At 38.6% G+C, this 24,616-nt stretch overlaps 1 protein-coding gene across 1 annotated transcript in view; it reads left to right on the forward strand.

Annotated features, from left to right (window-relative positions):
* Positions 1-2,194: 2,194 nt before the first annotated feature.
* Positions 2,195-24,616, forward strand: part of LOC139117027 (glutamate decarboxylase 1-like) — a 41,290-nt gene continuing 18,868 nt past the window's right edge. The window contains exons 1-3 of the mRNA XM_070679831.1: positions 2,195-2,358; positions 16,843-17,034; positions 22,558-22,788. Coding sequence (XP_070535932.1) covers positions 2,331-2,358; positions 16,843-17,034; positions 22,558-22,788 — 451 coding nt within the window. The 5' untranslated portion in view covers positions 2,195-2,330. The remainder of the gene's footprint in view (positions 2,359-16,842; positions 17,035-22,557; positions 22,789-24,616) is intronic.

The raw sequence follows: 24,616 nt of genomic DNA on the forward strand, positions 1-24,616 counted from the left end.
TACGATATTGTGAAAATAAAGCAAACGAAACAGCACGGGCTAAATTGATTATATTTTCTTAAAATCTCTCTTGGAAATGAAAAATGAAAAAGTTAAATCAACGTCATACGCCGCTCTGGAAAAAATGGTAAATAAAAAAGTCTGTAGCCAGCATAAATAAATATCAGATAGTGAAACACCTGGAGTTTTCCTGTTCCTGCTGGTTATTCACCTTTAGTCACGTGTATTCTTCCTGTTTTGGGCTCATTTTAACCCGATAGTCTGCAGTAAGGGGAACGCAAGCTGAAAGTGTGATACTGTATCAAATTAGTAAGATTGTTCTCGGCCTTAGAAATGCTCACAAATCACAACATTCTAATATAATTTGCGTCAATATTTCGTTGCGAATTTTTAAATGTCCCAAACATATTGACTCTGCTGATTTCTTTTCTTTTTTCTCATGTTGTCACATTTATTGATTTTTTTATTATTATTTTTATCATAAATTATTTGCGCCTGTCTTTTGAGAGGTATGACGGCCCAGATACCAGGGAATTCGACTCACGATATTGAATTCGCGGCTTGACCATCTTCGTAGTGTTGAACTCTCATTGTTTTGCCTCTTCCAATGTCAAATTTGCTACTCATCCTTTAAAGGTATACTGTCACATGTTCCAATTTTGCCACAGTTACCATGGAAAGAGAAACTCTAACCAATCACAGATTTTAAGCGGGTGGTCGCTTTTTAAAAACAACGCCCTAACATGGGCATTTTGAATACCAAGGAACGCCCCTTTGACCATATATGGGCATATTAAGATTACAGGTGACTGTATACCTTTAAACAAATAAGTGAAACAAATAAAGAAGTGCAACCACACAATTTCTGAATTTGAGATCGTAGAGAAAAAGAATGACGCCCTGCAAAACTATAGCGGATGCCATAATCTTTGTGATCAACGCCAGAATCATTTCAAAATTTGTGAATGGATTGTGAGCATACCGGCATTACTTTGCGAGTGAAAAAGTTTAAAGAAGAAATTGCAAAAAATTGAGTGTATTTCATCAGGTTTTTTGCCTTGCATTCTATAATCCGTCGGTTCGAGTACTTGTTTGATAACAATCATACAGATCATTCAGTGCGTACCCTAACCTACATTTGGAAAATACAGGTCGGTATGTCATATTCCCACCTGCTTTATGTGAACTTTAACCTTTCCTGGTTGACGAAACAAACTTCACTTTTTCCTTATCAGTAATAATCATAATTACGTTCAATTGTGGCGATCGAATTTATTTCAAAAAAGACCAAAAATACCCCTTTCCTTCAAAATAATGATAAGTCTATGACGTCACCAGATCCACATAGGCCGAAACTGTAGAGGAATTTCATTCACTGTTACACCCCTCCCTCCCCCACCACTTCCAACTAGGTGTTTCTATTCATACTTCTCTCGTTCCCCCTCTCCTCCTCTCTCTATCGCTGTTTTACATGTCCTTTCCCATACCACCCTGCACTGCAGTCACACTATGCCATTTCGTTTCCAAGGCTTGCACGTTTGTAGCAGTCCGTGTGTACGCTACATTTCAATGTGATACGTCGAGGCAACACTTTGTGAATGTCGCTCATGAAAACGAAAATCAAATCTGCCCGTCGTGACTTGCGGTCACACATTTTGCGTCACAATCACCCTCTCTTATATACACAGTTGTAATTTGTCTATTATCAATGTCACACTCAATAGCCTATGATTAATTAACGACCCCTATACAATTTGCATAATCGCGTGATACATCTGGCGAGGCGTCCTTCAAGACACTATTGAAACACGTGAAAAGAATCCTGATTCACTTCATTTCGGTTGCCATTAATGTCAAAGTCTAGTTCCTGCGTTTATTATAATTCTATAAATAACTTCTCTCGAAATTTGGCTCGAGCTGCTCACGTGAAAATTGCATGCCACGTAGTGAGGCCCTCCGAACGTTGAGTTGCAATAAACTCCGAAAGGCAGTTCAACATCTTGACCGATATGACTAGCGGAGTTTAAATTGCGTTAGCGTATCGCATTTGCCATCTGCCAATGTGTACACACAGGCAAGCGTAGAGAGTCTCAGCGAGAAAGTTGTGCATGTGACAGAATCTTCGCCCACTGACTAGCGGTCGCTCCATCGCCGTCCCTGTTTCCCCCCACTCGATTATTTCGAACGTTCACATTCAGGAAAGACTTAGAAAAGTGAGTCACATTTTACATGAGGCGTCATTCTCAGAGCTCATGTGCTCAACGTGAGGAAGTGTGACGCCGAGAGTGACGAGCGAACCGTGGAGAGAAGACGCGGAAAAACGGAGCACCATGGGCGACGTGTGTACTTCCTGTCTTTGTGAGTATGCACCGTAGTTTTAATATTTCCAGAACTTCAAAGCCAAGCGGTTCGAATCAATGAAACCGTTTCAAATTTTTGTAGATTAACATATTTCTGTCAGATCAAAACCGTCGTTTTATTTCTTTTGAAAAGACAAAGGGGTTTTATGCGATGCAAAATGCTAAAGATGTGCGTTTTGCGGAGCAGTGTCTTTTTGGAGAAATGGTAAGCAGATATTAACTTGAGAATTGAGAAAAAACGTTGAACGTAAGTACTGCGGTGATGACAGTGGATGTTTAGTCTTCAGAAGCGAAACCTCTGCCAAGGATTTTCGATGGTATCACTCGGTGTGTGACAATTTGACAAGTTCAATTTATCATTATCATACTGTATTATGTCACATCAGCGTGCGGAGGACACGGTTTCTATGGTTACGCGAGGTCGAGGGGGAACGCGTATCTAGACCAGCTACTGTGATTTTTTTTTGTCTACGTTTGAAACGTTCATCCAAAATGCCACACGTAAAAGGCGACAGACACGACCTGCCGTGCTTTCGATGGTACATTCCGGAAAACTTCCCCGAAATAATCTCGTATTTTGCCCAAGACAGATACCTGTCAGATTTTATGCCGTAACGAACGCAACCCAGGCAAAATTAATAACTGCGCTAGTATTCTATTAGACTTCGAGCACCAGCGCTGAGAAACGGCGTTACTGCGAGTCTTTAAATAAAGAAAATCGAGATAGAGCAGTCGAATAAAAATGTTTTCCATTTTTAACGATTTGATCTTTACAAAGGAGCGAGAGGAATAGCAATATTGTTTTAGAATTTATGTCGGCTATCAAGATACATCAAACATACGTTTTGTACGGTTGGCGGCCTTAATGCATTCAAGCACGGCTGCGCTTTAAGCTTAACTTACTGAGTCGTATCTAACGATGATGAGTTTAAATACTCGCCACCAAAGATACAAAATCCTCGTTATCTTTTCAAAAATCGCCATAAACGCATTTCTTAAATTTACATTTTTTTTGTGTATGTGCATGCGTGTATTTTCATAGGCGACAAGCATTAAAATCTTGATTTACCGACTTGAGTTTGAGGTTATAAACACGTTACACTTCGTTTGCCATATTCTCTCAGAATTCCCCGGTGAATTCAACTAAGAAAGAGCTTCCGATAGCAGCGGCTGATAGTTGGTGCGTTACAATAAGGACAGGCTATCGTCTTGTCAAATGCCTCGATGTTCAACTCTCGTCCTCAATTTCTTCCTAGGTGTTCTGCAGAACATTTTCATCAACGGCTGATAATTCGCCCTCCGCATGAAAAGGCGAGCACAAATCACGCTATTGCCCCGGCACAAAGTGGCAATATTCCGAGATACATATTCCGAAGAGAAATGTCTCAGCGTACACGCAGTCTGGTTAAATCGATAGCACTTGAGGACGCATTACTTCGCTGAAGGTATAACGATATTTGAGTCCCTCGCTATTTGTCAAGTTAATGAGCTCAAACGTGTGATGTTCTTCTTACTGTCATTCACGTTTATGTAATACTAGCAATTGTACTTCGCCCGCGCAGATATCAGTGCATCAGCTCGTACTATAGGTGAGCAAAGTCGTATTTCTTAAATTGCCAAGAACAACCATCACAATAAAAACGATCGACACGCTCCTACATTCAACAAGATTGTTAAAGTATCGACCTGGCCGAGTACGCTGGAAATTTGAAATATGTCAGGATGTCACAAAACCGATAAAACTATGAAATCCACAGACATACGAAGTTTCGCTGGCGCCGATTAAATTTGAGGTTAAAGTTCCGTTATCTTTTACTTTAGATATCTTTTCCGTTGAAATTCAATTTAAAATTCACTGTCCTGCTCGTAAAATGGTGTTGAATTGGGTTTAGTTTTCAGCTCGTCAACAAAGCCTGTGTATGTGTAATACCCAATTTTATTGAGAGTCCGGACTCGAATTTACCGGTATCAGCCAGAATAGTGCATTTTGAAAACAATGCAGTGTCTTAGCAAGGCTAATAATTTGTTTAGGGCAATATTCCCCTCGAGAGTGAAACACTTAAATTTTTCCTAAAACTTTCCTCAAGGAATCTGTCGACCCTTTTCTTTCAAAATCAGGAATAAAAATCCAGGGTCACTGCGCATATTTTGGTACTAGAGACACAAAATTATCCAAGACTTACCGATATTTGAAATTCAGAATAGCCACCATCCCTGCGTTAACCCTATGGAGAAAAATTAAAATATCGATTTTCGAAAAACTAAGACGGTGAAAACTTTTCTTAGACTAAGAGCTTTAAAATGAGCCCCCATTAGTTGGAGATCAGCAAAAGTTGTAAAAGTTTGAGAGTCCGAATGTCTATCCCCGAGGCGCGTTCTACCTTAAAACACATCAAGGAGAAGAATATAAAGAAAATGTGCTTGTTTTATATAACAAAAATAAATGAAATTTGATCCTAAGTTACCGCTTTTGTTCTTGTAAATTTTCACAACTCTCGCGATATTATGTAAATTTTACGTGATTTCCGCTTTGACATCATATTTATCAGGCGAAGTTCATGAGCAAAATAATGCAACATCAAAGAACGAGACAACTGGTATTTGTCGACATAGTCGGACGTGAATGCCGCTGTATAGTCAACATGCTTTCATGAGCCACCACGGCACTGGACATGCATTTATCCATCGTTGAAATGCAAGTCAACACAACTCGCCAATAACGGAATAATCAAATAAACTCTAATGATCCGGCTTTTGATTTTTGCTCACTAATTTTCTACAGAGAGGTCGCTCTGAGGAGCAATTTTCAAAGGCTGAGTGTGCCCACCATTGTAACTTTGCATTTCATGACGTGCATGTTGACAAAACCAGAGCAGTATGAGAAATGATTCCGAAATCCAAACATCGCCGAGAAATCTCGCATCAGTTCAGCCTGGTGTAAAATGGACCTGAATGGAACGCGGGCTCCTCCCCATCCATTTAGATAGGAAATGAGACGCTTATTAAAGTCTATTGAAGTAGTTTGTCGCCAACGTGGCTGTGGTTATTCACAGCGCAGACAGGAAGTTTCTGCTCTGATCTTTGGGAGTAGTTTGCTAGAAACTTGGAATTTTAATGTAAACGGTACATTCTTTTACAGAAATTCAAGAGATTCATTCAACCAAGATATTGAAACTCGGCGTAGAATATTTTAACGCGACAGATTTACAACTCTTTTCATTCAGTGTCTGTAATTTTGACATATTTCTATATTGAGCTCTGATTGGCATCTTCCGTTTATCCTGCAATCTATTGACCAATTACACCCTAACAGGAAGTAGTTTATTTATTGAAATCACGTGACAGATTAAACGAGATAGTTCCGCATCAATATGACAGCGTGTGTCACCACGAGTCTGAGATTTTTCCGTGCCGATAACCTTGCTGTTGCAACCCTCCAATGGTCGATAATCTTGTGTTTGCATGTCAGCGAGTCTAACATGGCCAATAACTCCGTGTTTGCTATCCTTCACCGGTCGATAACTCTGGGTTTGCCATTCACCAATTACAACACTGCCAATAACCATTTGTATGCAATTCAGCGAGTCTAACATGGCCAATAACTTAGTGTTTGCAATCCTTCACCGGTCGATGACTCTTGGTTTGCCATTTAGCAATTAAGATACGGCCAATAGCCGTGTGTATGAAATTTAGCGAGACTTATATTGCCAATAAGTTTATGTTTGCCATCCTTCACCGATTGCAATTCAGCGAGTCTACGTGTCCAATAAATAACTCTGTGTTCACAATCCTTCGCCGACCGATAACTCCTGGTTTGCCATTCACCAATTACAATTCGGCCGATAACCATGTGTATACAATTCAGCAAGTCTAACATGGCCAATAAGTAACTCTATATTTGCAATCCTTCAGCGATCGATAACTCTTGGTTCGCCATTCAGCGATTTAGCGGGTACGACTCGGTAAATAACCATGTATGTGCAATTAAGCTATTCTAACACAGCCAATAACTATGTGTCAACAAATTTTCGCTGATCGATAACTCTTGGCTTTTAATTTAGTGAGTACAACTCGGCCAATGACCATGTGTCTGCAATATTCCGTGAGGCTAAAGTGGCCAATAAGAAAGTATTTGCTATTCGTAAACTCTTACTATAAGTAGCCTATACCAACTGTTTGCAATTCTGTAGCGAACATGCCCGACAGATAGATACTGAACAGATATTATATATATATATATATATATATATATATATATATAGTCTCTCCTGTCATTCATGTACATTTCCAGATTTTCACAGACTTATAACTCTACATTGCTCGTTTTCCTACACAATTCAACCATTGTAATTTTCATGTTCGTACTTTTTATTGTAGAAAACACCTGAAGAAGCTCTAAATTTAGAGCGAAACGTTGTGTTTGAGGTATAATAAATACGTTTGGAACCTAACAACCAGGTGTGGTAGTGTGTTTCAACCCAAGTTTCTTCTATCTTCACCCCATTCCACGCTCTACTGGGGATCACCTGAATTCCTACAGTTTCTTATATATATATATATATATATATATATATATATATATATATATATATATATATATATATATATATATATATATATATATATATGTATAATCTAAACAGCCAGTATTCAGCGCTTGCAATTGGATGTTTTTTACCATAACCGATCCCCATGTTGCACTTTCTCGATGTCTACATAATCGACAACCCTGTGTCTGCAATTATACAAGTCCAGTGCAGGCGATAGCCGTATGTTTGTAGTTCAGGTATTCTAGGCGACAAGGATCATCTTGCGTTTGCAATTCACAGAGTCAAAATTGCCAAGTGTTTGCTACTCACAGACTTTGACATGCCCCTGAACCTGGTGTTTGCACTTCAGAAATTGTGTTACTTTTTGGTCGCAATTATGTCATGAATGGCTGATATCTCTATGCTTGCGATTCAGGAAGTATAAGAAGATTTATCTTCAAACCATTTTGCTGAAGATTGTTTGAACGCATAATATCGGCAAAATCTGTCCAATTAAATGATTGATTCAAGCTCTCGGAGAGAAGCAGCTTTGATCACAGGGACGCAGGGAAAAACAAACAAACAAGCATACAAACAAACAAATAAATAAATAAACCAAAATATATTATCTATATATGTGCGTGTGTGTGTATACATTTGTTTGTTTGTCGTTATTTATTCAACGTTCTATGATATTGTATGTTTGTTTGTATATTTATGTATTTGTTTCTGTTTGTCTGTATGTTTGTTTATTATTTATGTATTTGTATGCTTGTTTGTATATTCGTGTATTGTTTGGGTTTTTTTTTTGGTTTAATTATTTATTTATTTGTATGTTTGTTTTTCCCTGGCTTTCCTGTGCTATGATATGAAGGAATGGACGTCGCTGATTCTATGTGACGGTAGTTTCTGGAACGGGTAAATTTTATAGCTGTAGCTCTTCGATTTGGACACTCGATCCAATCTTTGGCTGGCGTAACGGTTTTGTTTCAATGAAGCTCAATATTTACACGTGTCTTCCTCTTCATGAACACCAGAGCGTCGCAGTAACATACGGTTCAATTGAATGAAGATCTCGTTATACCTGGAGTCGGTGATCAAATTAAGCTATTGCAAATTACAGCGCTTACATTTTCGATTACCGAGATAATTTCGGGCGATTCGCGGGAGAGTGTATAATCGATTCGAGCGAAACCACGCGAGATTACGTCGTCGTTAACTTTGAGTCGGCCTTAGCAAATTATTTATCGGGCGTGATTACAAGATCAATCTCGTCATTGGAATGTTGTCATTCCTACGATCCATCATTGGTAGGGAGAAAAGTGTAACGATTGAGCAATGATTTCCTTCTTTAAGAGAAATGTCCAATAATTGCACATACGACCAAAGACAGGTCATATGTATTCAGTAGCAGACACCGAGAAATAACGCCGTAAAAGGGCGCGTGTGGATTCTCGTCGTTAAAACTCAATTTGTGCAGTCTCTTCACGAACTAGCTTTGAGGCAATTTTCATCGCACAAATGATTGGAGTAGTTTATATTGACTGAAATATGCAGAAATTGTTTAACCTCTCACCGCTGCAATTTCTGTTAACAAATGTCTTCTTTGGGATGATATGACCGACGCATAAAAGTTGACCGCAAAGGCTAAATGTCTAGAAGGAATTATTATAAAAAATGTAACACCCCTTAATTTATTAGTGGTACTAGTTATAAACATTCAGTTGAACCCTAAACTATAAATTCACGAAGGGCATATATTTTGAACACGAATTAAATGATTCACAACTCTAAAGGGTGCCCATAACAATTCATACTGCAGACGACAATTTCTGTACATGTGTGCTCACTAGTGGGAAAAATCAGTGGATTTCGCGCGCGTGAAATGGCCAAATAGTTCTGTGTGGTCATACGAAGTGCCGGTTTATAAAAATAGGTTGGAACTATTTGTTCATGATTCGTTTGCGTTTATGGTAAGACGTCATCTTGCCGTTGAAATTTGACGTGTGGTTGTGAAAATGATCGTCGGCATTGTCATGAAAAATGCTGAAAATGCTGTGACATTTAATCTAAAAAGCTGAAACATTTTCAACGATCGCGTTTCCAGGAAGTATATGGAAATTGTACGTGTGTGTAAACAGCCGCGACAGAGAAATACGTCCTCCAGACAACTTATTCCGTGACATCGCAACAAAAATGTTTGAATATAGAAGACTCGTTTACAGATGTTGTGATTATGTACGACACGTTCCGATCGTTTCAAATATGCTTGTGTGTAACACACAGCACGTAACAATGTGTGGGTTGATACTTAAGGCAGTACGCGTCTCGAAATCCAAAGACTCAAACTTTTGCTGAAACTTTCCGTAAGGAAACTTTAGATCATTCTCTTCCGGAATCAAGAATAACAATCAGGGTTCACAATGCAACAATGCAATATTTGGTACTAGAAAAATAAATTACGCAATATTTTCCGACACTTTAAATTCAAAATGGCCGCCATCCCTAGGTTAACTCCATAGAAAAAAATCGATTTACACAAAATTACGCTCAAAATGAGCTTCCACTATAGCGGTAGACCAAAAAAACATTGTAAAAGTTTGAGAGTCCGAATAATTGTCCGTTCTACCTTGACAACTAGTTTCAATTGATTTTAACACTGTTGTCAACATTTCTATGATGATCAAGTCCCCCGTTGTTTTACTCGCAAAGGACACTAGGCTAGGAATTGACAATAAGTATGTTGATTGCATATATCGATAATGTTAATTTCATTTGGGACCGTTCCTCATCGATAAGACTGAATGCAGACATCAAAAAACATGTGTAAACAACTTCAACGGTATTGACACTGAACAAATTGACCGGGCATTCGCTTATTTTGGCTGGCTATTTTCCATGAGGAATTTAACCTCTTGAATGAAGAGGAAAATACCCTCTGAGGTCTGTTGTACATCCCTGCACCTGCCAATCACAATTTGCCCTTTATTTGTTAAGATTTTAACACCATGTTCTGTATTATATTTCACGCATTTCTTGTGATTTCGTTACTCGAGGAAACTCTTATATTTTGAAAGTAATTTTTTTTGGCTATGAATTAATGGTTATACTTCTCCACTCGTTCACATCTACCTTCGCGCATTGAGAGCAGTTGTTCATAGTTAATAACATTGTTCTTCTTCACCTGAGCGGCCTGTGGTGCATTTGTGATCGTTGCTCTTTGAAAGGTCTGGCAGCGATAGTGGCATGCTGTACATTAAAAAAACCAAAGCAGTATAATCGACTACGCTTCTTTGCCAGCAAAGGACACTTCTCCTGAAATCATTTTCTCTCGCTCTAAGTAAATCAAGGGAACATCTGCTTCTTGTCTACAAAGATTCATACTGAAAGGACGTTGCCCGGGGCAACCACAGCCCAGTGAATCTCTCGCGAGAGAACCCCGACGACATGGTAATGCGTTTATCGGAATTCTCTAGATTCAAAACGTTTACATGTTTTAGCTTTCATAGTTCCAGAAGTGGGTTCATCAATTCCGATTGATTCCGCTTTTTTTTGAAAACATGTTTGCGCGTTTTCCTTTCGTCAAGATTAAATTCATAATCTTCCAGGAAGCGCCAGGGGAATAAAGGTCACGGTGTTGAAATACAAAAGCATCTTGCCGAGCTCCGATGATGCGGCGAATGTGATTAATTACCGCTGTTGGTTTTGTATTTTCAATCTTAATTATAAGACATCTTCCTCCTCAGAGATGAATAACTGCATTTAATAAGAAAATCCAGAAATAGTCATTATTTTTCTTTCGCTTTCTTTCCTTGTTTTTTGTTTTGTTTATTGTTGTTTACCTATTGCCTGTTCGCTGTTTCATATCTCCATCACGTGAGTACCGTCCAATTTCTGCACATGCATAAGTTTCCATCTGTATACGTGGCTATCTAAGTACATCTGAACTTAGTGCTCAACTCTGTCAAACGACGTAAATATCCCCTTTGTCCTTCATTATCCCATGTGGAGATTGTCATTTCAATGTCATCTCTGTCATCAAACACGAAAACATGAGCATATCAGCATCCAGACACGATCTACGTCACGTTTTTATGATTCTGAATAACAATTCTACGCAAATGTCGATGTATCCCAGTGTCCCCTGTGACAAATTACTGTGGCAGATGCTATCGCAAGTCCAGCGTCCAGCAATTTGCTCCACGCTATCTGTATATGTAGTCACATCCTCTCCATCCCGTGATCAGTGGAGGGACTGTGATGTAGTTAATCACGATGTCCCAGAATAAGGCCACGTAAAAATTGTGTGTTTCTGAAAACATGCCCCCAAAATTAGAGTAAGTAGGTCGGAGGATTTTTTTATTTGTGTATTGTTGGCTGAGACCCATAAAATTCGGTAAAAGTTAGATAATTTCTCGAATCCTTTAAGAAATTCGAAAAAAGTCTAGGGTCGGCGGGTTTTCTAGGGTAGGTCAGGTTAATTTTTTGTTCGGCCTAAGTAAAACAGCCGACTGAATATGTATGGTTTCAAAAAATACCGGCACAAAAAAGGCAAACTTTTACAAATTTGTTAAGATATCGTGCCGTCCAGACAAGACAGTCTGTATTGACATCCACTACATAACAAGTAACTTCATACTGCTCTGATTTTATACTAAGGCACTGATGACATGTGACGTCACCGCTGTATGCAAATGACTACAGTCGAGGTTACATAAAATCGCTCATAATCGAGTGAGGATTGACCAGGGTATCGAGATATAATAATTTGCCTTACATGTCAACAAATGTGATTAACGTAATCTAGAGATATATTCTTTGCTACTTTATCTAATTTTCCACGTCTTTGTGTCCTAAATTACACCTACAATGTCAACATAATAACATCTATGTCAACTTCATTGTGATAATTACTTTGATATTGCTATTAGGCCTACATAACCAAGCGTGATTGGGCACACTGGAATCTTTCCAGGTATTTTGTTGACTCATTGTAGTCATTGTCAAGATTTATGAATTTTAAAATGGCGTCGTGCTTTGCAAGGTTACTAAATCTTGAAAAAACATGTCGGTTGAGCCCTTGACATTCTTGGACACCAATGCAACGAACCTCTTCATGAGAAACGGCACTAAACTCATATGTATCGGACAAGACCCAGCTTTGTTTGGCGATCTGATACAATGTGGCCGACCGGTAATCGTTGCATTACTATCAGCATCGGTGACGTGTAATCTTATGGAATCTTGCGATTTAAGGGTTTAGGGCATTTATCGTATTTGTTCGGATTATCATCAGTTAACTGTGAATCACTTAGCTGTATTCATTCATCAGGATACCACATTTGAAATATTAGCTCTCTGCCTAATTCTAAAATATCCTTTTCGCTTGTCCTTTTACCGTGGTTTAACAAAGACAACATGTTGAAGTTCAAACTTCTCGCAATCAAGCCTCTCAGCCGACATGCTTTCCGCTAAAATTTGAAAACTTGCACAAAAATGACGTCATTTTAAAAACAATGCAATTTTATGCGATTGATCATCCAATTATATGGAGTCTAGATAATGAGTGGTTCTATGCAAATGACAAATACAGTCGATGTTCGTGATCTAAGTTGTTACAGTATGATGTCATTGCTATTGTTATTGTTGTCTGATTAAGTGACAAACAAATCTTAGCGACATGAATTAATAAAAGACAGAACGAGATTTTAGCCAAGCAATGAAGCAAATGGATTGCAGAGTCGATAAACGATCAGCAATATTTCCTGTCCTCTGAGACTCAAATCAAATCGTTGATAACAATCTATCTCCGTATATCATGAACTTGTCATGGAAAATCCATGGTCCGACCCAGCTAAAGGAATATTATTTGCAGCGCCAGATTCGCAATTATCGGTAAACCGTTGACCTGTCGTGCAGTTTTCTGTTCAGCCTTGCCGGTTACAAGTTTTTTTCCTGATTTCAGATTCCCATAATCAACAGACAAGTGTCGTGTTTTCTCACGTGTTTCCACACTTCGGAAGAGTGACATGCAGGAACGTGACTTTATCTCGTGTCCTTTGGGTTTTTCAAGTTCGTTCGCACATCACTCACGCCTTGTGTACCTCTTCTGTTGATCAGCCGTCTTTGTCAGATATCTGCGATGTCATTTCTCTGATACATTTTACATCTACTCAATCGGCAGTCTTTGTACCTGCTTGTCCACCACTCATTTCGCAGATAGCGTCGTATCTGCTGATTGTGTGGGTATTTCGTTGATAAATCTGAGTAAACCAAACAAGCACTTTGTGGCAGATGCACGTGCAGATGGCTGTTTTACAGAGTATTCGGTTATCAAAGTGTCTTAAAGAAACAATGTGTCTTTTAAGTAGCTGTAACTTTTGATAATTTTTGTCATATTTTTATCATACTTTTGTTACTATTGTCAACTGGATTTCTTGTTCTGTATTCAGCATGCGCATTATAGACTAGATTTTTATTATTGACAAGTGAATTCTGACCCGGACTAGAAATCAAATATAAACGATAACAAAACAGTTTACTCGTACGAACGCTGTGGTGACAAGCTAAATAGTAGGTGTTTCAACATACTTTGAGGAGTATAATGAGAAACGCGTTTGATAGTAAAATCAAAATTGGTACAAAATCTGCAAAAGTTACTGGCCCTTTTAGCAAGAGAAGTTGGTTCGACCTATATGGAAGAAAACAGTAGTTTCTGCATATAGTCTGTTCCACAGCGTCGTAAAAAACACTGTACAATCCATCTGCCGCTATGGGAATGCATCTTCACATGTCAGAACATTGCTCTGAGTACAATGCACTTATGTCAGACGAGGAGTTGGAGTATTTCGTTCCTGACATGCAATGTCTGTTATAGCATATGAATAGAGAGCAGAGGGTAAAGAGTTATCAAGAAACGACAAAACCATTTCGGTATTGACAACTCTAGTGTAAGACAGCCTCGATCGTTCTGACCTTTAACGTAGAACGCGCCTCAGGGACAGATACTCAGACTCTCAAACTTTTACAATTATTTTCTGATATACCACTTGTGGGGGTTCATTTTAAAGCTCTTGGTGAGAGAAAACTTTCACCGTCTTAATTTTTTGTAATTCGAACATTTTATTTTCTCTATAGAGTTAACAAAGGGATGGCGGCCATTTTGAATTTCAAAATTCGGTGACCCCCGATTGTTATTCTTGATTTTGAAAGAGGATGGTCGAAAGATTCCTAAAGGAAACTTTAAGTAAAAGTTTAAGTCTTTCACTCTCGAGGCGCATACTGCCTTAAATTATGCAGTTTTAGACCTAATGACTGTCGTCTACTGTGAGGTTTAACTTGCGGGCATGCGCACTGAAATATTCTTGAAATTTTAAACATTTCTCTGACTTGACAGAAATTTGTGACTTTCACGTATTTTTCTGAGGTCACAACTACATCACGTGCTTTTGACATAACATCTACAAAAGCTGGAGTTCGGCGAATATTAAAAACATAACAACTTCAAATAATGTTGGAAAAGGGGGCAATGTCTTTACACAGGAAGAAGTAAATTACTTCTTAATATTAATTCTTGAAATCAAAGTATACAAACTTTAAGATTTAAGCGAAAAGTAACAAAGTTTACATTTCGACTTCATTCGATAATGAACTCAAGACATGGGAATAGTCAGTAATTCCACGATTTGGCCACGAATGACGTTGCTGGGAGTATTGGGCTATTATCCCTGTTTGTTCAGCTTAACTTTTCTAAAAGCAGTTCTCACCACTAAGTATTAGCCAAATCCCATAATAGTTTCAAAACCTGCCCGAGCTGTCAGTTATGCTTACGTCGCAGTTCTATATTTAGCACGCTTCTAAAGAGACACCGCTACGTAAATATTTCTGAACGAAAGGATTCCGCAAAACGTATATGACTTTAAGCCACGCATTCATGACGTCACTGATATGACACCGTTGAAATTGATATATCTATGTCTATCAAAGAAAGTGAAGCTCATTTTCGTAAGGCAGGGAAGTACCACGGTTTAAGACAACTTTTAATTTATCATGTAGGCTAGTCCCCCTTCACAGTGAAGTATATACTTAAAAGCATATGATTCAATCCCGGGGTTTCGAGTTTGTGTAAGGTGATAGATACAAGCGCTGTTACTGTCTTCCACTGTCCATCGAAAGTGATGTTTAATGTATAGATTGATGACGGACAAACCTGATCGCATGCCTTTAATTTTGTGCGTAATGTTTCCATTGTTAACCTCCGGACTTCAAAGCGGCAGGTTTTATCAGCTGTATCTCTCAAAAATGGATTAGATGGACACAAAGGACTTACGTCACATAAAAATAGTCAATGTCAAAAGAGCAAAAATGAGAGAACCAGGGATTGAGAACTGCCCCTTTAACTGCAAGGAATGTTTCTAAAATGTGTGGTTTAAAATGAGAGTGTGAATTCAGTAAGTTTTTCAGTGAAGTGGGTCAAGGAAAAGGGTCAGTTCCTCATGTGCAATTAATACATTAATATCTCTGAGATAAATCGTCTTCATAACCATGGTATCGAGCGGGGTATGAATATCAGAAATATTGACAAATGAGTACTCGTATCAATCAATAATTTTCTCCAAGATAGGCGACGGCAAAAAGTACAGAATCAAAATCGGGAAAAAAAGCCGAAACGCAGATTCAATTCAAATTCGTCGATAAAAGCTCCTCCAAGTTTGGATAAAAATCGACTGTGTCTTTAGACGAGCGGTTTTTTTTTCAGCTCCGCAGACATCGTAAAAATATCTGGACCACGTGATGACGGAGACGGCACCAGTAATCAACATCTATTGATTTTATGGCTTGCATGATTAAATTCATATGCTCGCTCTCATGGAAATGTGTTCAATCTGTATCGGATTCGCGCTCTGACGTACTTTTTGATGACCACACTCCAAATGTTAGTCAAGTTTAAAACGACTCCCAGTAGCCAACTCAAATTGTGTGTGATTGGGGGATGAATCGGTAGTCCCAACTGTGCGACCATATATAGTAATTTTGTATGAACTTTAAATGAATGGAGTGTTACCACGCATGTCTTTAACGAGCAACTCTTTGTTGCTTTGGCTTTGCATGACGTAGCATCGTTTTCTTCAATTACTGCATTGATTTTGGGTGTATTGTCGACGAGCAGCTGTGCACCCACTTTGATGTACAATCGATGCGAGGTCAATTATCCACGCAAGCCCATGGCAGCTCGAAAAACTTCCCCATCTCTTCGTGCAGATGGACCCCCTAACTCGCTGTTTATATACGCAGTCCTCGACAGACACACAGTGATAAAGCAATTGAAATTATAAGGTTTGTCTAACAGTTGAGACGAGGGCTTTCTCGTTTCGAGATAAAACGACATTTGCTTTGATGGCTTGTGATTTCAACTCCGATGATTTTGCGACGCCAAGGAAACTTTACTCAGTCAATATGAACTTATGATCTTGCAATTTCGAAAAAAAATATAGCCGTCTTACTTCCTCTGATGACCCGGATAGCTAAGATGAAATTCTACATTCCTGCTGGGGGAAAAACTTTTTTCATATCAGTAGTGATGTTGGCACCATAATCATCGTTGAGTGTCTCTCAAAGGAAATAACGATGCATCGCAACATACTTGAATAATTTGCGAACACTCACTGTACACCTATAGGTCATTGCAACAACAGGAAATTTACATATTCATGATTTAGTGACGTCATAGTTTGCATCCATGGGTACGGGTGTCATGTATTTATATTTAAGTGCATGACGCTCCATGAAAAGATAACCATTCTGTGACAAGCAAGAAAACATTTTGAATCCGTGGAAGTCACACGATCTTTATTTTTCAAGTTTCCGACAACAACAAAATAACATCTGATTTTTTTCTTTCCTCTACAAGAAAAGTAAACCCGTAGCACTGTTTATCATGTCTTTCGACTTAGGTCTGGATTATGAGATGGAGTCTGAGAAAAACGTAGTGCTTATCACGAATGAATTGCGTAACGGCAAAATGAGCCTGAATGGTACAGCCAACGTCCATCAGTCAAATATCTACCAAAATGACAGCAATGAGTGCCATCATATTGACCCTTCAAGATCGAACAAATCCGACTTTGTTTCTCTCTACGCTAAAGGTAAGCTAAGCCAATATTTCTTTACACATACTCATCCTTTTATGTCGCTCTTTTCACCGTAAGAAATTAAATATGTCGTTCATCGTGTCAATTTTGTTTTCCGTAAACTTGAAACTGCCAAGCCAGGAAGCCACTCAGAGTTTTACAAGCACCGCGCGCGGTCGTCCAGTGCGCTGATCGATAAGTTGAGAAGAGAAACGTCGCTTTTTGCAAGAGATCAGAATGAAGTAGCTCTCCTCCATGCTGTTAACCTCATAAATTATAATCGAATAACTGTAATGACATCAAGTTTTGAATGCTCTCGTTGGGATAGTTCGGAAATGTGATTGATGAAATGTCATCAAATTAATCGCATCTGAATTGCCACTCATACATCCAATAATATGCACCATTCTGATTCCAAATCAGCTTTCTACTTAACGGGGTGTCGCATGGAACATGCCTGGCATCCAATTTGTCTTCGGCGTACACTGTCGCAAGACGTTTAAGTTTTGCCAATGTTCAATAAATTTGCATCAGCTAAAAATAGCCGGCCACACGATCGTCCATCAGCAGCGATATAAATTTTTGATCAAAAAATATTACAACATCGTCTAAAGGTAATTCGGGCAGAAATTCGTCATATTTTACTTTACAAGAGAGGCCATACAGTGGTGTACATTTTATGGAAGTTTTCTTTTCTTGGCAAAATCGGGAATATAACATTTTATCGCGATCATCAAATTAAAAACTACAACAGGCTGAGAAATTAGGGGAAGGGGTCGGGTTGATTCGATGAAATTTAATTCAATTTATAACTTTTGTACGCGTCGAGGTTGTACAAGAAACTGAGCGTTTTTCGTTGAAGTTTATTAACCGACTGACTCCTTAAGCGTATCTCTACGATTGTGGTGTGCATGGGGTTTCTATCAGATGTTGACTTCAAGCACTCAATAACCGACTAATGAACATTGTCCAGAATTTGAAGCCGGCGAGTAAATACTGCAATAAAATCTTGACCCGGTCTGCAGCGGAGGCTGATGATGTACGCGGGATCTGAAAATTACACCGGGTTTCATCCACCAGACCCATTCTCCTCGTAATTTGTTGCCGAGCACGTACAATGATGAATGTCTTGTTACCGCACAATAACTTGGAATATTGCAACCGCTTCTCAAAAGCAAGATTCGTGACTATGTGTGATGGATTTTAAAATTCTAACTCTCTCATTTTTTTTCACTCAAAGGGAAGAATTTAGTTGTAACGCGAAGTACAAAATTCACTCAATTCAGATGATTCTGGATAAATCGGCTGGTTGTATTTGACTGCAAAGTTCAGTTTAGTTACATGTAAAATGTTGTGTGTTGGATTTGTTCAGAGTAAGCACTTAAATCTATTCCTCTTGGCGATCAAAGCGTAATTTGTTTAATTCTATTTTATTCTACACGTTTTATATTCTCAAGCGAAATTTAACTCGGAATTTAAGCTCGACATAATGGCAAAATGCGCCATTTGGTAACATCTACATTTCTCAGAACAAATCATACACGATGAATAACATCTGCTTTCAGCTCTGAAAATACTTTTTTTGCGATGATGCACTGAGCTGGCGTCAATATTCTACTAGACGATCAAATGTGACAGAAATCAGCTTATATTTTTAATAATATTTTGAATTTTTTTCATGATTTAAATCTATTACCATTCCAACCGAAATCAGTCATACAGTGATCAAAAGAACCGACATACGGCACTTTAAATAAAATTCTTTGTTTGCCGCCCGCATGCTGTTAGGTATTCAGAGAAAATTAAGAAAACAAACACAATGTTAACACTATTACAAATAAAAATATTATTTTTCCAAAACAACCCAAATGAAAAATGGCTTGTGTTAATACACTTGTGTTTTTTGTCTGTGTTTTTTTTTTCCCTGACTGGCTGGTAGGTTTTTCAAAAATTCAAGGACGGCAAACAAAGAATTTTCTTTAAATGGCCTTATGTGGAAAATGTAGATTTCCACGTCGTCCATGAACATCTTCGCGAATTGGGGCAGTACAGGTGATTTGACATTGCCATAGAAATATTGAAATTGAAATATAACAGAAAAAGATCGTGGACGGAAATGAACATATGTATATGCAGTACTGACGCACAGCGCCGACTGCATCGCTCGGAAGCAATTACAGAGATACGCTATCGACGGCAACATTATCAATGTCAATCATTTAGCAAAATGTTTCGAACATAATCAAAACCATATTGTCACGTAGATCTAATTTCCCGACGATAAAAAGTACCACGAAATGGTGCAATTTCTCAACAAATTTGTCGAAGTCCGTGGCCGTAAACTAGGAATCTGACATGATTCAAGGAAACCGAATCTTCTGGTGGGGTTCAGCTATTTTGCAGTCATGGATAGGAACGTGTTTGGTGAGACATGATTTGAGACGCGGAAACAAACAGCGTATATTTTTATTAGGCCGATTTGTGCTTTGGAGACCGGGTTTCCATACATCACTAACGGGAGCTGCGATACGTAGGTGATTTCTTTATTCCGCGTCGTAAATCAGTGATTTTCAGTGTCAAAAGTATCAGAAAAGTTCAAACTTGAATACCTGTGAAAAGAAAACGACATTCAGCGACGGTTTGGTCATTATTGCAGAGTCACGCGAGAATTAATACTTAAAGGAGCGGTACTATTACAGAACCACACGAGATGAAAAATTCGCTCGCTTCAAGTACATCACCTGCTAAACTGACATTTACATATTGCCTGGGAATCTCAACCTTTGATAGAACCGTTTCCATTTCTGCTACAGGATAAAATATCGGTTCAACGTATTTTTATTCGTTTGTGCCTAGAACAGAATATTCGCCACTGGAGGTCATTTGCGCAATGTGTTTAAACTAATGACACAGTCATTGAATTGGGTTTCATCGCCAAAATGTGGCAATTTTTCTTTCCTATCAGGATCGAAGAACGACACTAAGCCCATTACAATATACATTCCGATGGAAAACTCTCCCCGTTTAAAACTTCGATGATGACTTTAAATTTGACCGTCTCTGTATGAAAAAAGCCCTAAGGGTGGAAAGTTTTTCCTATCTTATATGGTCATAAGCAGCTGATATTTTTAGGCTCATTATGGTACCTATGGAGAAAACTAAGTTTTCGCAAACTCGTCTTATGGAAATTGAATATTTTTTTAAGTTTTCACAAAGAGTCAATACTGAGAATGGTGTTCATTTTGAATTTCAAATAATAGCAAATTTGGGGTAATTTGCGCTTTTGATTAAAAACGGTGCCAACGATTTTTTTCATTCTTGACTACAAAAGAAGAAAGTTTTAGTTTTCCTTGGGTAAAGCATTGAAACAATTCAAAACTTTTCTTATTTCGAGATATGTGTACCTTAAGCGATAAATGTCATTTTGTTCACCTAGAAGCTCTCCGAAGTAACAAGCGATGTGCACTCCAAAACTAGCGTCTTGAGAAAACTTGTGATACAGTTGCCATGGCACTGGGAGTAACTGGTATCACAGTCGAACACAGCCTTACCGTTCATATGTGACACGTAGGGGAACAAGTCGTTCAAAAGAATTGCCGCCATTCGACAAGTCTTCTTACAGCAGTGAGCAGAATTTAATGATTTATCGACGAGAGAGATGCATCCATTTGTCATAAAGTAGGCCTAATAAATCAGGCCAATCTGCCAGCCGTGCCTTTTAGAAAAATCCAAGGAACACATTTTCCAACATGAAACAGAGAACGAAAAGAAAATAATTGAAGATCATTGCCTTACCTTGGGATCTTAAATCTTCATTAAACTTATTCCTCGCTATAGATAGCACAATTATCAAATTGTAAATCATTTTTATCGGCCTCCATGAAGTGTGTTGCATTTTAAAACGTAATTTATTTCATGATTTAATAGAATTATTTCACCTGTGGTCACAGGCCGGGATTGGATGTCAGATAGGACAGTCAGAATGCATCGTAATATTCGTTGCTGTTCGGGGGGATTTTACGAAGAGTATTGAGTATTGTTGAACGGGCGATCGTTCCGCACCAGTATGTTCCATTTTTCCGCCTCTCGAAAATGGCAGCTTAATTTACGGTTAAAGTAGGGAGAAATATCCATATTGCAAACCTATTGCTTCATTGCTTCATTGTAGATGTAAGCTAATCACTGAAATATCATTACGTCAATGATGCGTCAATGAATAAGATAATCACATCAGTGATTCACGCACGTTATGTTAATGATTTGTGTTTTGTATTAATGTCTTATCAATGAGTGACAGAATTTACAAATTCTGCGGTACGGTATACAGTCGGTTGGCTGTCAGACTTGCATTCATTGCTTTCTTTCACTCCATCAAATCATATCAACGAGCCAATCACGTAGAGATCACAGCATCGAAGTTATCAAAGCATTTTATGCATTGTGTGCGTGCAAAATCTTTACTGCTGGGCACAACTTCATATCATTGTCTCTATGACACGGCGCAGTGGCTGAATGTTTTTCATTGCATTACGTAGTTATGTGTCATAGAATGATATATGTGTGCACAGCATTGCAGCGATGTTTTGCACGCTGTATATGTGCCGTAGCATCATAGCATGGTGTCCGTATATACACAGCATCGTAGCGACGTGTCACACCTATAGTCGATGTGCATGCATCATAGCATGACATCTGTATGCAGAGCATTGTAGCGATGTGTCACAAATCGTATATTACCCACAGCATCATAGCACGATATTTGTGAGCACAGCGTCGGAGCCATGTATCACAAATTGTATATGTGTCATAGCATCATAACATGATATATGTATGCACAGCATTGTAGCTATGTGTCACACAATGTATATTTTCACAGCATTGTAGCGATGCGCGATGTGTCACACATCGTATATTTGCCATAGCATGATATTCGTGTGCACAGCATTCTTGCGTTCCAAAACATACTAGATGTATGCGACAGAGAACGTGCTTTCAAAACCACACATCAGCACCTCTGTGACAGCACTGTAGAAAGGTTGTCTCAGCATTGTATGTGTGTGCCCAAGCATTTTACCTGTCTTATGTAATTGTATCTGCCTGGCTAATATTGTATTCAGAAATTACGTCATTTGTGTGTATGTGTTTCACTAAAAATAGTGTAACATCATTGCTCAACATTGAAAATCAGAGTCCAAAGGTATTGCCTTCCTCGTTTAATTGACGGGCCTCACAAGCACAGAGTCATTGAATAGTTCTGTAACCGGCCACAGCAGTATTTTATCGCTTTATGGTCACAATGCTAATAACATTCAATACTCTCTCAGTCACATACAAATTAGTATCGTTAGGCGTCAGGAAAAAAATTGCGCCATAGACCATCATGCTCTAGGGTTTGTGGATGTGCAAAAATAACTTGGATAAGGATAATCTTGATTTGTACTGATTGACTCAATTTGACATTACTTCACTGTGTGCTAACCTTATGATACAATTATTTCACCCTTACTTTTTATTTCTCACACATTGGCTACACGAAAGACTTATTGCCCAAAGGATCTGGCGAAATCACGGAACAGTTCCTGTTGAATCTCGTGGACCAGCTCATCAATTACATCAAACAGGAGCAAGTGCACGACAGCAAAATTCTGGATTTCCACCAACCTCAAGAACTTCGAGACAAACTTCAGCTTGACATCCCAGACAAGGCGGTCTCACTCGAACAGTTGCTGACCGACTGCAGGGAAACACTCAAATTTTGTGTTCGAACAGGTGAGTGTGTGGTGATTGTCTGATTCGCGCCTAAAGTTTGCCGTCAGAAGATTTTTTTTAGTTATGGAAGAATGAACCTCGGGGACAGATATTCGGTCTCTAAAACTTTTACAATATTTTTTTTCGTCCATCACTTGTGTTTGCTCATTTTGAAGCCAACTGCATGGAATGACAAAATTTTCACAGGCTTGTTTTTGTGAAAATCGAAAATTGATTTTTTCAGCATAAGTTAACAAAGGGTTGGCGGCCATTTTGAAATTTAAGTATCGGTAAATATTTGGTAATTTATATCTTTAGTGCCAAATTTTGCACGATGGTCCCCGATTTTCAGTCATGATTTTGCAACAGAATGGTGAAAAGTTTGAGCAAAAGATTAAGTCTTTCTCTTTCAAGGCGCGCGCCTCGAAAGTGAAAGACTTACACTTTTGCTCAAACTTTCCTTAAGGCATCTTTCAACCATTCTCTTTCAAAATCAAGAATAAAAATCGGGGGTCACCGTGCAAATTATTGTACTAGAGAAACAAATAGCCCAAAATTTACCGATATTTAAAATTCAAAATGGCCACCATCCCTGCGTTAACTCTATGGAGAAGAAAAAATTTTCGAATTTCGAAAAAACTGAGCCCGTGAAAAGTTTTCTTACACCGAGAGCTTTAAAATGAACCCTTATAAGCGGTATATCAGAAAAGAATTGTAAAAGTTTGAGAGTCCAAATATCTGTCCCCGAGGCGTGTTCTACCTTTAATAAAGCAGAACAGACGACAAAAACAAGCGAAAAGGAAGTGTGCGATGAGTTAGATAATCGCGATGTGGAAAGACCCATGGCTTTCACAGAAAATAGACAGGAACCGACTCTAAACATTACAATTGAGTTGAAAACAAGTCGATCATTTCCGCAAAAAATACAGCCAGGTACGTTAAAAAGTGAGTTTAGAAAAAAAGCGATCAACGCTTTGTAATGTGCTAGGTTAATCAATAGAAAGGGAAATCCGGACAAAATAACAGCTGTTTAAAGACGAAATTAACACTCTATAAGTATTCATTAGTGAACCGTTACGCTCACTGAGAAATTGAACACGAATCATTATCCAGGTACATAAAAATGCCCATCGACCGTTCATTATTTTTATTTTAGTTAGCAATTTTGGAAAAGGGTTGTTTTTGTCAAATTGAGTGTGTGGCTGTGTCTGCGTACGAAGACTATACAATACAGTTTTCGCTGGGGAGTTGTCTCCGTTCTGGCTAAAAGAAAGCGCGGAGCCTTTTGAACCACACAACTCCTGAGAATAGAACTAACATGTTAACTACTGATGACAGATGAGACTGAATGTAGCAATCACAACTATTTTCCATCTAGAATTGACATTTCCATAATGCAATGTCAATTATCTTCAGTAACCATATCTCTAATTCAAATACGCTCGGGCTGAAATTGATACATCGCTGTTGGCCACACTGCCCTAGTCAATTTCGACAATACTCCTCCCGTACAGTGGTGTGTTGTAAATTCCACTTAGCTGTGTACACCGTGTCATTGACAAGGTTGAAATCGATTCGCCTGGAAAAGTGACATCGTTGCACAACGTAACACGGTGAGACATTGGAAGGTAAATAAACATTACACAACACAACATGTCAAAGGTCTGTGATAGGTGAATCAATTTATCGAAATTTGGGAAAAAATAAGACAAGGGATGGAAGTGATATTTTTGTTCTCAGTGGGCTTTGCGTCCTGCATATCAATTCCTGCACACTTGCTGTAGATAATAGATAATTGGAATACCCTTAGCAGCTTGTGAAAAGACATAACAATCAAATTCCCTTTCAA

This window comes from Ptychodera flava, chromosome 18 (assembly GCF_041260155.1).
Source record: "Ptychodera flava strain L36383 chromosome 18, AS_Pfla_20210202, whole genome shotgun sequence".
Taxonomy (NCBI): Eukaryota; Metazoa; Hemichordata; class Enteropneusta; family Ptychoderidae; genus Ptychodera; species Ptychodera flava.